This window comes from Crinia signifera, chromosome 2 (genome assembly GCF_055691185.1).
Source record: "Crinia signifera chromosome 2, ASM5569118v1, whole genome shotgun sequence".
NCBI lineage: Eukaryota > Metazoa > Chordata > Amphibia > Anura > Myobatrachidae > Crinia > Crinia signifera.
Window position 1 is genome coordinate 35,661,058 of NC_139218.1, and position 17,747 is coordinate 35,678,804.

At 46.4% G+C, this 17,747-nt stretch overlaps 1 protein-coding gene across 3 annotated transcripts in view; it reads right to left on the reverse strand.

The window, feature by feature from the left end:
* USP25 (ubiquitin specific peptidase 25) overlaps positions 1–14,897 on the reverse strand; it is an 86,956-nt gene extending 72,059 nt beyond the window's left edge. The window contains exon 1 of one of the 3 annotated variants that reach the window (XM_083171895.1): positions 14,566–14,897. In XM_083171895.1, the coding sequence (XP_083028021.1) occupies positions 14,566–14,607 (42 nt within the window). In that variant the 5' untranslated portion in view covers positions 14,608–14,897. The remainder of the gene's footprint in view (positions 1–14,565) is intronic. The other 2 variants (XM_083171896.1, XM_083171897.1) reach the window with 2 other exon arrangements.
* Positions 14,898–17,747: the final 2,850 nt, after the last annotated feature.

Genomic DNA, 17,747 nt, shown 5'->3' on the forward strand with positions numbered 1-17,747 from the left:
GGCGCAGTTATAATACACAAGTACCGAAAGTTATTATTTGATCATTGAGAATAACCTCCATTGAACACTATCATTTTCCAGGATATCTTACATATTTTCTGGCATGGTGAAGATTTGATTTCATACTTTATTGCACGGTTTATTACAACCACCATCCTCAGAGCACACTAAAAGCTGGGTACACAATGGAGCGCTAGGAGGGATGACCTATCCTTACCGCGGCACACATCAGAACGATATAAAGAAAGCCAGAACCATCCCTCGTGCTATCCTTCATTACGTATGCGATATCATCCGGTCGGCAGAGCAGCACGGCTGATGGGACAATATCGCGGGCAACAAAGCAGACTGACCCTACACACAGAAAGATCCAGCCGATGCCGTTCCAATATGGCCGGAAATGACAAATCAGCCCAATATTGCTCCAGTGCGTACCCAGTCTAGGCGTTAAGTATAGCCATAGTTGAGCATAGGTGACTTAATTAGTACCTTAGTCATTTTGAATTAGCCACCTGTGCTCAAACATGGTTATCACTAAAACCTGCACTGTTAGCATGCCTTAGGGAGCAAGGGCAGGAGCACTGGTGTATTGCAACACATTTCTGTTTTTTGGGCATTAATTTTGGAAGACAAATTTTTTTCCGTATACTAATTTCCACAAAATGACGACAACCATCACAAGTGATGGAATTGTTTTGCCAATGTTTTTTATTATAGTTGTGACTCACGCTGCTTTACTCTAGAACTTGTTTCAATAGGATTAGGTTGGCAGTAGGTTACATGACATACCGTTTAGTGAGAATGAGAAGAGGCGCGTTCTTCTCAACCTGCGCGATTAAGACGCCAGGACTCCAGAAAACTGATTTTACTGTTCAAATATTTACTGAACACTTGCTGTACGCTTTCTGTGCTTCTCAGACATGCATTTACAGCAGTGAGACTTGATGCCCTGTAATAGAGCACTTAACTACTCAGACTACCACTGTATCCTGTGCAAAACTCAGAGCAGCATTGCAGGGAAGACATAGATGACTGGTGGTCATCATACACTGGCCCACCCGAAGGAGGGAAACCCGATAGGGGGCAGGTAAGTATACTTACACTCCATCTGCCGCCCATAACCCTCCCTTCCAGCAGCCTAATGCTAACCCTCCTCACTTATGCCTAGCCCTAACCCCCCCGCCGCCTAATCCTCACCCCCTGCAACCTAACCCTACCCTCCCTTTTAAGTGCCTAAACCTAACTTCTCCTCCCTCACCATAGCCTAACGCTATCCATTTCTATCCACCTAAACCCGTAGTCTAATCCTTAAAGCCCCTCATCCACTACTGCGATTTTTCTGAGAAGACACAGCCCATCGATCCCCCTTGAGCCGCCCGGCAGGATCGCATGTGATCCCATTCCCCTGGTGTGGGATCCGATTGATCCTTGGTGCAGTAGTGATGATCTCCATCCCCAATCCGCAGCGCATCGGAGGTTAAACACATGCGATTTGGGCTCTTTTAATCTGATTCCCTGGCCCGATGCCTCGGAATCAGATGAAAAGGGTCCAAATCGCACTAGTGGATGAGGGGGCCTTAAGTTCCCCCACTAGTTCCTAAACAGAACCCCATCCCCAGCCTGACCCTAACTCAGCCCGCAAACATGGGGATGCCGGCTGTCTATTTCGGTGAAGACGTTGGTATTTTCGGCATCCCGTGTTGTAGACTAGGCAAAGAGCGGAGACTGATGGCATAAAACATCTGACCGGACAGGACGTTGAGAGCTAAAGCAATATACGTATTTGCCGGAGGATATGGAAAATTAAAAAACACAAAGTCAACAGTCGGCCTGTTTGCAATGGACTCAAGCCTGCCGTGTGGTCACATCGATTACAGCTCACCAGTAAAAATGAGCAATTTCATCATCAAACATTAACCCAGATTGACTATACATTGAGTCATAATGAGCTTAGCAGCTGTTCCTGCGAGGAACACGGATGATCCAGAAGAGAATGGTCTCACAAAAGTCTGTACGCAGCTCCTGAAGGCGGAGGCTGCCAATACCAGGAACAGCTGACACAGCATTTAGAGTGGGATTATTAAGGCTCTGAGATTTTACACTTCGTTAGCAAAGGTGAGCAGTCGCTGCAACATTCCCCTCTGAGGCTCTAGGGAAGGATTCCGGGAAGCAGCCATCGCCCACTACCAATACTAGAGAAAGCTAATACCGTCACATAAAGGCATCTTATTTATCAGCCATATATACCAATATACACAGACTACCACTACAGAAAAGGCGGCCTCTTGCTCCAATGATCAGTAGTCTAATGACCTCCGTCTCCTAGTGCTTTTTATAGGCTGCGACATTGTAACCACGGATAAAGCAATCTCTTGCGGGTGACTGGTGCATTGTTAAGCGGTTGTGTCCACAATGCATGGGCCGAATGACCGCATTTAAATGCAATATGTCATCACCACCGGCGGTTATGTGCTAGTAATCAATGTTATGCATGACGCGTATAAACCAAATCAACTTGTGGGTAACTCACTTGCGGCCGCTGCGTTTCTCCGCCCGTTTCTGGAGCTGCTCATTTCCTCTGTTAGATTATTAGAGTTCCCATTAGCACACCAACAGTCCATAGAGCCAAGCTACTGGGGGCGGTTAGGACACCGGCAGCCAGACTATCGCCGGTATCCTGATATCCTGACTGCCAGGTTTCTGAATGTAAGTATGCTGGGGTGGGTTAGGGTAAGGCCGGGGAAGGTTTAGGCCAGTGATGGCTAGCCTTGCCACTCCAGCTGTTGTTGAACTACACATCCCAGCATGCCGTGCATCAGTTTTAGCATGGCCAAATTGTAAAACTGATGCAAGGTATGCTGGGATGTGTAGTAGTTCAACAACAGCTGGTTAGCCATCACTGGTTTAGGCACAAGTGAGGGGATTTATGGTTAGGTTAGAGTTAGGCTGCTGAGATTAGGTTTAGGTGGCAAGGTACAGCGCTTAGGGCAGGCATGTCCAAACTATGGCCCTCCAGCTGTTGTGAAACTACAAGTCCCATCATGCCTTGCCACAGTTTTGGTATTAGAAAATGCTAAAACTATGGCAAGGCATGCTGGGATGTGTAGTTTCACAACAGCTGGAGGGCCATAGTTTGGACATGCCTGGCTTAGGGTTAGGCACTAGCGGGGAGGGTAAGTATACGACCCCTCTCGGGATACCCTACCTCAGGATGAAAACGTCAGTATTCTGACCGCCAGTGATCCCCGACTGCGATAGACCCGATATGCTATAACATTACATGCCAGCACGGTTCCAGGGTACTGGATAGACAAAGGAAATACCCAGTGCTGCACACCTTAAATCGCTGACCATCATTACTATTAGAACCTCATCGGCATGGGCAATCAGCAGCCAATTTCAAGTTCACGTTTTCCAGGTCTCCTCACAGAATCACAAGTGAAGTCATTAGCCCCACCTGTGGATCTTTTAAAATGTGTCAGTGAATAATGACCTGGAAAACGTGAACTGTTGGGGGGTCCTGGAGGATTGAGGTTGGGAACCACTGTTCTAGAAGATGAGGTTTCTTATAGCAACCAATCTGATTCCATCTTCAACAGAACTCCCATCTTAAGGTGCCCACAGACGCATCAATTATCGAATACGTTTTGTACTTTTTAAGTACAAAACGCATCTTATGTACAATTATTGGGTGGTGTTTATGGGCTTGTGCGACGCGCGTTCCCAGGAGCCCACGTACTTTTTAGACTACATCTGAAAATTAACAGTACAAACATGGGTTCATCGCATCGCATGCATCCAAGTGCACATCGCATCGCAAGCTGGAAGAAAAATTGTATAGAACCACTGTACAGTCAAAAACGCATAGCGCAGTAAAATTGATGCGTCTGTGGGCACCTTTAGTCAATTTAGCCCACACAAATCTAGTTCCGTAAGACAGTTAACATGGGTGCAGCTGAGAATTCTGTTGAAAGCTGTACAAGAATAAAATGTGTGCCTGCATGGAGCATGATCAGACAGCCTATGGACCGAGACCAGGAAAGGAGAAGCCCCTCGTCCCCAACACCACAGAGGCAGACCTCAGCTAGCTGTGCTCTTAGCCCACCAGGGTTCGTAGCATAGCAAACACTCTTCTGGTGGGATGCTATCTCAGCAAGGACAGACGGGGACGTTTTTTCCGTCATTACAATGAAACCATCCCCTTCTGAACAGTGACAGGTCCTTTTGTACCTTGCAGATTCACCTGCATCTTAAATGCTAGTTCGTTTAAACTGCACTGGAGCATCAGTCTGAAAGACCGCAAGAACCCATAGAACGTCCCTGTAGTATAAACGATGAATGTGCGCTACAAGGACGGCAATTAACGGTATGTGTATTTGTTTCATAAACATAAATTGAGACATGTTTTTTTCTAAGTACCCTTCAAATCATCCCTTGTGATTACAACTATGGAGTAAACACAATTACCGCCAATCATCACACCGTTGCCAATCCTAATGCTGTGTCAGGGTGTCACATAGTGGAAGCTAAGCAGATTCTGGACTCGCTTCCAGTGACCAGTCTGCTCCCACCTCCTCCACCAGTAACCCCTGCTATCCTTGTGTACTGACTTTGCATGGGTGTTGTATTCCGGGCTGACAGTCAGAATTCCGCTGGTCAGTATACAGACATCGGAATCCCGAATGCCTGTACTCCGACAGGGGGGGCAAGTGCAAATAAAGGTGCCCATACACGCATCGATTCCGGCGCCGCGATGTGTGCTTTGTGATGTGCGCTCCCGCGGCATCTCATCGCACAGTACAAAAAGTATGTGCTGCACATACTTTTTGTACTGGCTTTTTATCACATTGCATGCACAAGGCATGCAATGCAATGCGATGCAATGCTATTTTAGCCCAGAACGCACGCCGGGATCGGGACGTGTATGGGCAGCTTAAGCTCCTTGTGGGCTCACGGTGCTCGCCACAGGTTTTATTCTCTTTCTACGGAGGTTGAGGACTAGCAGCTAGTGAATTGCGACTGGATTAGTATTCGGTAACACAGGTTTGCCGGGCGCAACATATTACCTTTTTTTGACTCCCTTAAAAGTCAAAATTGGAAAAATCCCTGCTGGTGGGAATCTAACCTATGACCTCAGTGCTGTGAGGCAGTAATGCTAACCATTACACCATCCGTACTGCCCAAAAACTGCAAGCTCTGGCATTTTCATCTGTCACATAGTCATGCCCCACATTGTATACTGCAGTAATGGAGGAGCCCCAAGAATACCTTCCTCTGTATACTGCAATTCCCGGGGTGCAACTAAGGAGAAGCTCAGTGAGAAATTAATCATTGACAGATAATGCAGAAGCTTTAGCTCACTCTAGTAATTAAATGATCAGCACACACCTTTTACTAAAACACTTCACTCTTATTTTTAACCTGTGCTGTGCTTTTCGGCCAGTTCTTTATACAATCAGAACAATTGGTTCATTTGCACTGGTCACAAAACTACTATCAGGATAAAGTTGTGCCTAAAGCAGAGAGTAGCAGAGCTCAGTTATAAGAACAGGCAACATACATGGATCATAAAGAGACTTGGCTGAAAGGCAAAGAAAGAAAAAATGTATTTAGTGTAAAGTCTTTCGAGGACAAGACTTTAAAATAAGATGATATGAATTAGTGTTTATTCTAGCAAACGTCTCTTTGAAAACTCGTGCAGTTCCTCTTTCCCGCCTGGGTACCACTTTCTATTTTGAGGCTTAAAGCACAGCGTGGTCTGTATTTCAGCACTGCTTTACTAGGGATATTTCTGCATTTGGATTTAGGTCCAATTCTTTAATTTGCTTGAGAAACGAATCATCGCAGCCTGATAACCTGTAATGATCACTTTCCTTATAATGTGCTATGTTGCCAAGTTACAGAAAAACAATGTAAGTCGGAGTGTTTATGACCCGTATAGTAAGTGGGGTGGGACTGTAATGTTTATTCAAGAGCTGCGCCTCTTTGGCAGGGCAAACCAGTATCTCATCCGGAGGAACACACCTAGGGAAGCTTCCTTTGTAAACAGCTGAGAACACATGACTTGTAATTACAACCTCCTGCTGGACCTACTGATAGTACCCGCTAGGACTGCAGGGAGAAGATCACAAGATGGGCCCCAATAACAGTGTGAAAAGTGCAGGTCCCGTTGTGAATGAGTGCAAGCCGGCCGATGTTACACACTGCAGACAAAGGGCAGTAATACAAAGTGGATCCACCCTTGTAAAGGTCACATGCCAAGTACATGCATAGCTAGCATAAGACGCATAGTTTAGTATGTTTACCTGTGTTTTAAGACAGGGATAAGTAACGGATAGATCACTGCAGTGCTCAGTATGTCCCGAGAGGAGCCATTTATTTAAAAGGGTTACTGATGTAAGAGAAGGCATTTAAACGCACTTTCTACCTTAAGACGCTGGAGGGCGCCATTCTGCAATCTGTAGCCGATATCAAGAACCATGGAACTTATAACGGGTGATTTGAATGTTCCGGGTGCCCCCTGCTGGGCGTCTATCAGAGCAATTCAATTGTTGCTCCGATCACGCGTCCAATACCACGTGACACACCTGAGCTATTGAGCTGCCGAACCCGTCTAAATTTTTGAGTCTACAGCCCTGGTTTATGCAGCCTATATTACAGATTTTTCACACTTTTTTCCCAGGAACCTGTGGAAGCTGCAAGAAAAAAAAATACGTCTGCTGCAATTGTAAAGCGCAACGGAATATGCTGCGCTATATAAGAAACTGTTAATAAATAAAATAAATAAATTAATGGGATCTTATTGAAGCAACAACTGAATTTCTCCAAATAGGCACCCATTCATTTAGACACCCAGCAGAACGTATCTCATTCCAAATCTGCATTTTTTGAAGGTTTGATCGCAAAATGTTGTTTAATGCATCCGACCCACGGTCAGGAAATCCTTCCCACAATGCACAGGTGACATGAAGTCGGCTGCATGCCGTATTGGGACAAGGAATAGGAAAACAGAGCTATGCTTAGGTTTCTAAGATCGCTTAGAAAATGCCCCTGTATCGCTCAGTGTGTAGGGGCCATAGAGATAGCAATGTGCATCGCTATTGCCCGGCAATTACTATCCGGCATGCTGGATAAATCTAGTTAAATCGCCAGGTAGGACCAGAGTTCTCACCGGGGAACACTGGCCCTTACAGACCAGTCAGCACACATCGCTCAGAACTCTCAGCAAATCTCCCCGTGTGTAGGCTCCTTAACAGATCAGGTGTTATGGATTGAATCACTTACGCACAAGTATGGCAATTAGCCACCTGGACCAGTGTGTTCTCACCGAAGAACACTGGCCCTGACAGATCACTCAGCGCTGACACATTGCTGTGCAGCGCAATCCAGCATTGCGCAACAAAACCTCCCCATCTGTAGGCCCCTTAAGGTCCATACACACTGGGCGATTTTGCCCAGCATGTATGGACTGCGATGATCATTTTCATCGCTGGGGGGGGGGGGGTCGCTCAGTCACACACAGGTGCACTGAGCCGCTTTCCCCCTGCCAGGTGCCGACAGCATGGGGGGGGGGGGGGGGGTTTGGTGTCTGTGAACGGCTTTGCATAGCGCAGCTCAAAGTCGAACAGTGTGTATGGGCCTTAAGAGAAAACGCCATGACGTTCTTACACAGAGTTACCGCGGATGTGAACTAGTGAGATATAACTCTGTAACCATCACTATAGCCTTTAAGCTAAACAGTAACCCAGCAGTTGCCTGATAACAGCGTGGTGCGATATATTTTATATATCTGCCTAGGTACATTATTAAAACTAGTATAAAAAGGCAAAACAGACATCTCGGAACATGACAGAACCCTGGCTTGCAGCCTGCAGAGAGACTGCTGACGGGATGCCAACAGTTTGCACCTAAACTCTAGAATAGCTCCTGACAGCAGGCATGAAGGAAGCTACTAAATTAAACAGGCCTAGCCCATTGCTGTACAGAAAAGACATAACACAGGTTTACTGTTCAAGGGTTTGTTCTATATATCTAACGGGATGCACTTTTATAATTGGTAGTAGGATAGAGAGGAGAGCAGTGGCTGACCGCTGGGCAGTGCCCTTCTGCTGCGTCCTCTGACATGTGACCACTGCAGGAGTTTTTTTTTTTTTTTTTATGCTCATGATATAGATTCAATTTCATATCTCCTGGCTGAGGGAATCCAGCCGAATCCTATGTGCATGGTCTGACCCCAGTGCCCTGCGATCTCATGACTGCCACCTGTTCCTCTACACTTTACATGACAAGGTTTCACATCCACGTCTGCTGTGCCCGCTGCCAAACTGCTAATAAATCTGTTGTTGGTTATAACCTTTCTTGGATTACTGGTGTCAGACACAGGACTCACTTTACCACAGTGTTTTTCCTAATTAGAACTGGATAGCGCCTGCAACGATCGTCCGGGGACCTCGGGCATACTACAGCCACATTGCCAGCATGGGGGTCACTGGGGAACATGTGATCTTAAAGGCCAAAAACTCTGCACAAACGGGGCAACTGCTGTCCTCGTGCTGAGTGACAGGCATAAGCATTAACTATAAAGTTAACGATTCGCACGCCTATGGATTGATAACAATACCCCCTATCGTCTGACCATGCAGCCAAATCTGATGATATCATCAGTGACATCACTGAACAATATCGTTAACGATATCGTTCACTGTTTAAACAACGCATATTCATTTTGCAGCACTACCGATATTAACAATATAGTTAACAATGTGACATGACTAGGACGCACAAGGAGACTGCTGGGTAATTTGATACATGACACTTATATGTTCTATGTGACTGAGTCCATGTACAGAGCACAAAGGAACAAGTTTTGCCCAAAAAACTACACCTGTGGCTGCTACATTGTAGAGCTTGGGCCCTTATTCTGGTTCACTCGCAAAGGCAAATTCCTTCTCAAATGGACAAATCATGTGCACTGCAGGGGGGGGGGGGGGGGCAGATGTAACTTGTGCAGAGAGAATTAGATTTTGGTGAGTTATTTTGTTTCTGTGCAGGGTAAATACTGGCTGCTTTAATTTTACACTGCAATATAGATCTCACTATGAAGTAAAAACCCCACCCAAATCTAATTCTCTCTGCACATGTTACATCTGCCCCCTGCAGTGCAAATAGTTTTGTCCATTTGAGAAGGAAATTTGCCTTTGTGAGTGAACCAGAATAAGGGCCTTTGTGTACAGATTCAGACACTCAGTCGCACACATATACACACGTACAAGAAAAAAAAAAAAGACTCCTATTGCTAGCAAATTCGCATAGGACCTGGCAGGCACTGAAGGGCTGTTCGGCGTGACTGCAGCATTGATACATATTTCAGACACTGTGCAATACACTGAGACAACTCACAATGATGTGACACAAAACCACCAGAGGGCACACACAATAGCTGTTGGATGAGCCAGTACAGTGGGCATCAGCCAGACCACATGAATACAATTCGCAGAAAGAGGAACAACAAAGTCAAACTTTTTTGCTTCTTGACTACAGTTTGAAATTTATTAATTGCATGAATGCACTTGTGAGAGGTTATTTTAGGAAGTGGTAAGATAAGTAAACACACTGCTCCTTTTTAAGAGGAACACTTCAGGGTCCTTATAGCGTTGGACAGCACACAAGGATGGTGTAATGGTTAGCATTGCTGATTCACAGCACTGAGGTCATGGGTTCGATTCCCACCATGGCTCTAACTGTGTGGCGTTTGTATATTCTCCCCGTGGGTTTCCTCCGGGTACTCCGGTTTCCTCCCACAATCCAAAAATATACTGGTAGGTTAATTATCTCCCAACAAAAATTAACCCTACGATGTCTGTGTGTGAGTGTACATGTGGTAGGGAATATAGATTGTAAGCTCCTCTGGGACAGGGACTGATGTGAACGTTCAAATATTCTCTGTAAAGTGCTGCGGTATATGTATGTGCTATATATAAAAAAAAAAAAAAAAACACACACCTGAAAAAAATATTTGTATGATCTTTAAGTTTTTAAGAACGTTACTTGTAAAACTTCAGTTATGGGACCTGGGTTATTGCTGATATGAAAACCTGTAAATAGGACAGGCGTAACTGTTCCAATAAAGTAATGTATTGGTATAGGAGCCAATTGCTTGTGAAATGACTGGAAAAAACCCTACTCTTATTTGTGTTACCCAAATACCAAGAATATTGTTATCTCAGCCTTGCCGAAGGTACATTAGACTTTACAGAATGCCTCTGGGAGACTCAGAGGCAAATTTTCCAATTAATAAATGATAACAGTACTTTTGATCAGCAATGCAGCTAAAGATTATATTGGACCAATGATTCTGCTGGTAAATCTACAGGACACAACTAACTCCTTACATGCACTTGTTAAGTCCGACTAATGGATTTCTGCTTGTACCCCTCCTAGGGTGCAGCAAGAAAACCGACAAATCTATTTTGTGCCGTAGCAGTATTGCGGAGGACACAAGTCAGGAAATGCCTGTTCCCGGGACTAAACACCCTCAACATAACATAAGGCGCTGATCAGAAGCGCTCCCTCTCAGCAATATTCACAGCGCTGTGAATTGAATCGACCCCACTGGATGGATAATGGTGATCTACTAAGGAATAGGTTTTAGTATTGCAAATGTCAGTTTATATTGTTAAAAGTGCCACATTCACATGCCACACAATCAGATCCATTTGGTACAACATATTTTTAATTCCCTGCTAAATCAGAGGTTCCACCCTATCTAAAGGTAATTCAATTCTGGGTGATGCCTGGGTGCCACATAGCGGCACATTAGTGATAGCAGGCGTTTCCCTGACATCCCTAGCGCACCTCACACTGCTTCCATGGCTGGGCAATGCCCTTAGCTTTCTTTTAAACAGTGACAAGGATCCCTTTATTAAATGTTCTAGCTTAAAAAAAAAAATATTACATTGTGTAACATGCACTGTAAATCGTCAGCCAAAAATAGTTTGTTTTGACAGCTGTCGAACGATAATGGTTTGTTCATTGCCTCCATCACAAAATGATGCAAGTTAGACATATAGGGGTTTATTCTAGTTCATTCTTTCTGACAAAATCCTTCTTAGATGGACAAAACCATGTGCACTGCAGGGGGCAGATGTAACATGTGCAGAGAGAATTAGATTTGGGTGAGTTATTTTGTTTCTGTGCAGGGTAAATACTGACTGCTTTATTTTTACACTGCAATATATATCTCACTTTGAAGAAAAACCCACCCAAATCTAATTCTCTCTGCACAAGTAACATCTGCCCCCACCTGCAGTGCACATGGTTTTGTCCATCTAAGAAGGATTTTGTCAGAAAGAATGAACTAGAATAACCCCCATAGTGACACACCGATTTTTATTCCCAAAAAGTGGACAAAATCACAGAAAATCTGAGGCATGGGTTTACCCTATGTTTTTAAAGGGTCTTGCTTATTATTCAAAGCTTTGTCTTCTTTGTCGTTCATTATATCTACACAGCTCAGTACCAGAAGAGGGAATAAATACAGAATACTGAACAGCGATGGGAATGAGGCGGGTCTAGAGGCGCTGCACTTGACCTCCGAGCTTTCACTTTTGTGTTCATTCTAACACCCTGCACTTTTCCAAAACTGTGCATTTCCTCTCTCTTGCGTGGGTTGTCACTTTCAGATATGGCACTTCTTGCACAGAATGATCTATATCGCAGCACTGAAATGCAGATGAGACTGTGCTAGAAGTATCCTCTGATCTATTAGTAAGGGGGGATATGTCGCCGAGTGATATATCGCTCGCGATGAGCGATATATCGCTCAGTGTCCCGTTTGCATCAGCGACCAGAGATGGTCGCTGATGAAAAAGAAACTGCCGGGGGAGCCCGTCAGTGGAAATCAGCTGGTCGCAGGAGCATGTTCCTGTGACCAGCAATCACTACGGGGGAGAAAACGGGAGCGCGCACCCGGCGATATATCGCCGGTGCACAATCCCATTGCGTGCAATATGGTCAGTTAGCGACCATATTACCCGCGATATTAGACAAAATCGCCCCCGTGTGTACACAGCCTTAACACACTGCTCAGGTGATCACTGCTGTTACGGCAGAATGGCCTCTTTTCATAGTCTGTCCTCACTACAACCCGATATCCCCTCCTAGCCTGGAGCACCAAAACCCAAAGTTAGAAATAAAAGTTTAGCTAACATTTTCCTGCAGCAGAATGACGCTATTGGTACTTATTGATGGACACACCTATTAGATGAGATCTCTGCAAAGGTAGCTGGCATTCCAGGCATACTTTGTAACTTCTAAGATTAGCATAACTATTTTAGTGTTCAGTTACTAATAAATACGTAAGATGTGGCGATAACAAAAATGCATTCATGTCATAACAGCAATGGATTCTTTGTATACCAAAGTGGCGGGTATAGCTGTCAAGTACTAATCAATCCGTTACCGTCATCTTTCAAAAAGTCTGTAAAATGACAGTAATGCTTCATACACACTAGACGAAATTGTTAACGATTCCATTTAAAGATCGCCTAGTGCAGGGGTGGGCAATGAGCGGCCCTCCGGCTGTTGATGAACTACATATCCCAGCATGCCTTGCCGCAGTTTCAGCAAGGGCAAATAAGAAAACTAAGGCAAGGCGTGCTGGGATGTGTAGTTCATCAACAGCTGGAGGGCTGCTCATTGCCCACCCCTGGCCTAGTGCGTACTCACTATTTTAGCGACATGCTCCGTCAGAACTCTGCATGCAGACATTGCAGCATGGCCACCACTCACCACGTTGCTACCGGCTCCCGATGTAGTGCTGTGTACACATCATGTAGTGTGTACCCAGTATTATGCTGGGTACACACCAAAACGATTTGGATTGGATGCAAATCGGATCGTACGATTTGCATACGATCCGATCCCCTCTGTATTCAGATGAATGGATCTTTTACAGATCCTACCTGCAGCAGGTAGGATCGGATTAGGATCCAATTCAGATCCAACAAAACGATTTTAACCAAATCTGCATCCAATCTGCATCCAATCAGTCTGAATTGGATCCAGATTGATGGGATTGTGCCAAAATCGTTTTGGTGTGTACCCAGCATTAGACGCTGGTTAATACACTCTCTTGCCACTTTATATCTCCCCCCCCCACCCCCCAAGTTATCAAAACCGTTCCCCTTATATTTTTACATAAACCAATTTCCAGTTCATTATGTGTCCAAAAAAATAACAATGAATTCTGCGTGTCAGGGGTTGTGCCAACACATGGCATATAAACTATTAAAACCAAGCGTGCCATCTTCACATTCTTACATTTTATGTAATCTTGCCAATGAAGGAATAAAAGTACAGAAATAGACATTACACTGCTAATATATTAACCGACTGGTTACTAATGAGGCAAATGTCCACAGCGCACTTGTAACCCGGACAGTTTGCAGCTCACAAGACAAGTATGAGTGCCCGTGACTGCACACCTGCGCAGGTAAGGTACTTGTTCTGCCAAAATGCCACATCTACGGTTATATGAAGTGCGCCCAAAGCCTGCGGGCGCTATTACAGCAAAACACAGGCAACAAGGGTAAAATATATGTTTTTAATGGAATATCGGAAAACTGAAGAGTTGCAGAATTACTGCCCACAATATCAAACAATTCGCTGTCACATTGCATCAGTTAGTAGCTGGGTTATGTCTCTATAAGGCAGGTTACAGGTCAGAGCTGTCAGACAAGTTTGTATAACATTGTATCACTGCAATGACACATTATTATCCAGCACAGGACTGTATAACTAACCAACACTTATTATATACTGCAGCCTATGCCAACATGTCATTGTTTGCCACAGGCATGCCATGATGACCCACAATCCCTCCTGGCCCAAGCAGCTGTATATGAAGCTGAGTGTACACACAGCCTGGGAGTGACAACACTGCCCCACCCCCTCTCTCACTTCCAGGGCCAGGCTTCTGAACCACGAGCTCGCGTAAACACAGATGCCGACTGGGGAGCCACCTCCCTCGGCCACTGCCTTGCTGGGCTCCCCTCCTCCAGGGGCTGGGTGATGCAGGCTGCAGTGCACAGCTACAGGGCAATGCCCCCTTGTCTGTTATCACCATGCACTGAGAGAAATTCCATGTAAGGCCTGCAAACCATGGCAGTGCATGCAAAATAGCATTGGGAGTCTATGGGCAGGAGGGGTGCAGGGCCCTGTCTGCATCTAGTCTGTGCAGGACCATGGAGGCTGTGCGGTGACAATCCCAGCAGTGGGAGCAGTGTCCCTGCACCAGGATGGGCACTACTATGCCTCCCATGTAATATGCAGCAGGCAATGAGCAGGTTACAGAGGGCAGGCAGAATGGGGCGCACTGTTCCCTCCAGCATGCAATGGGTGCGCACAGACCGGTATGTAGCATGCAGGTGATCCCCCTCCAGGCTCCAGCATATATGCACTGGCGGGTATGCAGGTAGGGAGGGCAGCAGACAGAAGCGGGTGGCACTATGCGCCCAGCACCGTGCACCAGGACCGGCACAGATAAGCACCTGGCATTGCTCCTACCTTCTGGGAGTTTTGCTGCAGGACATTTTGCTCCACGGTCATGGCCTAGCTCCTCCCCTCCTGCAAATGGTGCTGCTGGGATCCCGGGCACGGGCTGGGTACCGGGTGTTAGGGCAGCTGAGCGGGCACATGGGCCAGGCACTGCAGGGAGCCGGAGAATAGGAACCCCCTTTCTGGCGGTGGCAGCTGCTGCTTCTCCCTCCTCCGTGTATAGTACCGACACCGCCCGTGTCTCCCCAGCGGCAGCAGCAGCCTCACCACTCCCACTCCTCCTCACATGTACAGCGGCGGCAGCAGCAGCAGGGCCCGACCTCCTCCTCCTCCCTGCCTGCTGCACTCCTCCTCCTCTCTCTCCCAGTACTACTATGATCATCCCAGCACTGTGTGCTGCTGATGCCACCTGTGCCTGCCCATCTCAGGGTGCCCTCCCGGTGCCCACTCCTCCAGGGTCAGGTCCTGTCTTCTTTTATATATATTATATATATTTTACATATACTGTGAGTGTATATGTACACAAACAATACACACACACTAGCAACCTGCCCCAGAGATGTGATGACTTTACCCATAGTTGCCTACCCTTCAGCATTCTGCAGGAGACTCCCTGAAATAGCAGCAATCTCCCTCTCTCCCTCATTAGTCTATGGCAGGGCCGGTGCTAGGGTGTCTGGCGCCCTCCTGCAAACCATACATTTTGCGCGCTTTCACATTGCCATTGCAACAAGCTGCAGCCCGATTGTGGGAGTGTATGCAACATGCGATCCTATGGAGGATCTCGGGTGCATGTACATGTATGCATACACCATCTCAGTGCTGTGTCCGCAAAATGTTGCAGGCACTAAAGGTGCCCATACACGCTGTGAGAATCTGGGCTAGATCTCATCGCATCACATGGCATGCATGCAATGTGTGTGCGATGCGATCCGAAAGCAGTACAAAAAGTATGTGCAGCACTCGTGACTGAGGAGAGAAAGGAGGGGAGAGAAGGAGGAGATGGAAGAAGAGGGGAGGAGAAAGAGGGGGTGGAGTGTTGAGGACTGGCAGAGGCACTGGCATAGCACACTGAGAAGAGGGAAGGAAGGGGAGGTGGCGCTGCTGCCTGTTCATCATTTGATTGACAGCTGACAGGCGCAGGGAGCAATGTGTAGGGGGTGGATCCGGACATGACATGTCATCCAGGCATTCACAGACAGCGCTACATGCCTCAGCGCAAGTGTCCGTGAGGAAGATGGGGCAGGTCGCAGGTGGAGGACAGTGTGTGTGCGGTGCAGGGAGCTGCTCAGCCTCTCCATACTGACAGTGAGGGCTGAGGCAGCTTTAGCAGAGCAGGGAGGGAGACAGCGCCTTTTTTAGCATGGCGCCTCCCTGCATTGCAGGAGCTGCTGAGTGGGTAACGCCGGCCCTGGTCTATGGGAAAAAGGGGAACATGGCATCGCAAAATGAAGCGACCCTTGCCGCTAGGCTATGCCCCCTAATTTTGGGATGCCCCTCCCTGGCTGGATTGAAAGTTGGGAGGTATGTTACACTTCTTATATTTTTTGGGGGAAAAGGAATGAGAGACAAATACATTTACATTACATTACAGTAGATCTTACTAATTTGGGGTACACACCAGGACGATTTGGCCCAAAATGAGCCAATTTAGATACAATCTTGACCGATTGTGTGTAAATTGGCCATGTTTTGGGCCATTTCACTGCAGTTCTGATGCGATCCCGATCTGATGGGCGGCCCCGTGGGTCTTTAGGTCTCTTCTGAGATCCTAAGTTTGTACAGTAATTAACTGAAGTTAATTAAAGAGCGCCTCTATATGGGTTGTTTCCTTGATGAGCAGCTGCTTACGGGGGTGGTCAGTTCCCCAAATGTAAGAAAAAACAAAAAGCAAGATAAAGCAGCACTTATAATAAAAATGTCATGACAGTGTATGCATCAATATTTAAAAAATGTAATAACACATAAAATTACATGAATATACATAAATAAAATACCAATAGAATGAGGGGACCTAATGGGAGTGTTATAGTCACCGCTGTAGAACTGATGTGACCTGCACTGATCTTTAGCTTGCGTCCAAATGAATTCAGAGGAAGTCCGTCTTATTGATGTGAATAACCTGTGGATGTTTGGTTGATGGCCCGTTGGCAAATTGATGGTATAGCCAGCCCGGGGCAACCTTTTGTAACGTGCAATCCAATAACAGTAATTGTGGACGGTTCACGGCCTCGAGTGTGGATAATGGGACGGGATCAGATGAATCAGCAGGTGGTCAAAGACAGCTTGCAAAGTAGGATTGGTGACTGTTCTCCAGTAGGTGGCCCAAAGCACCAACGCGTTTCGCTGTGCTAACTCACAGCTTTATCAAGGTGTAATCTACTGGTGGGAGTCCACGTTATTTATACCTAACTTCCTGTATGGATATTAGCATAAATTATTGATGCATACACTTAATTCTTTTAAAAACACATATTTGCTTGCTCAGAGATGACACTGTATAGTAAACCTTACATAGAGTAACTTATTCATTTTATAAATCTAAAAACCACATTTAATAATTCAACTTGAAATATTTATTGTTTAAACTATTTCCGGGTCACCAGTTCATATAATTTCCTGGTCACTGGAGACAGTTAAATATCAATACAATCGTAGTATATACAATACATCCTCCAATTTATAATCCTAGATCAGTGGTGGCCAACCCGTGGCTCTTGAGCCTCATGCAGCTCTCCCCCTTGTAAAGTGAGGCTCCTGCTGCCCGCCACCCACCATCCGTCCCAGTCCCCCTGCTGCCGGTTCCCTGAATCCCTTCTCCTTCTGAGGGGAGGAGAGCACTCAGCGCATCTCTCCTACCCCTTACTGTGCATCCTTGTGACTGGGCCATCCGCCAATCAGAGCTCGTGGGCCAGCAGCCAATCAGGAGCCAACCAGCGAGCTTTGATTGGTGGACAGCCCAGTCACAGGGAAGTGAGGGGGAAGGAGACGCGCGGTGTGCTGTGCTCTCCTCCCATCAGTGACATGACAGGAGGACTGCAGGGGGACACCAGACTGTCCTCTCTCCGCCCGGCAGCAGCAGCAACAACGGTGAGTGCTGCTGCTGGGAAATTTGCACTGTGGGGGCATAGCAGTTTGTGGCACTGTCGGAGCATACCAGCTTTCTGGCACCATAGGGTCATACCCGGCAC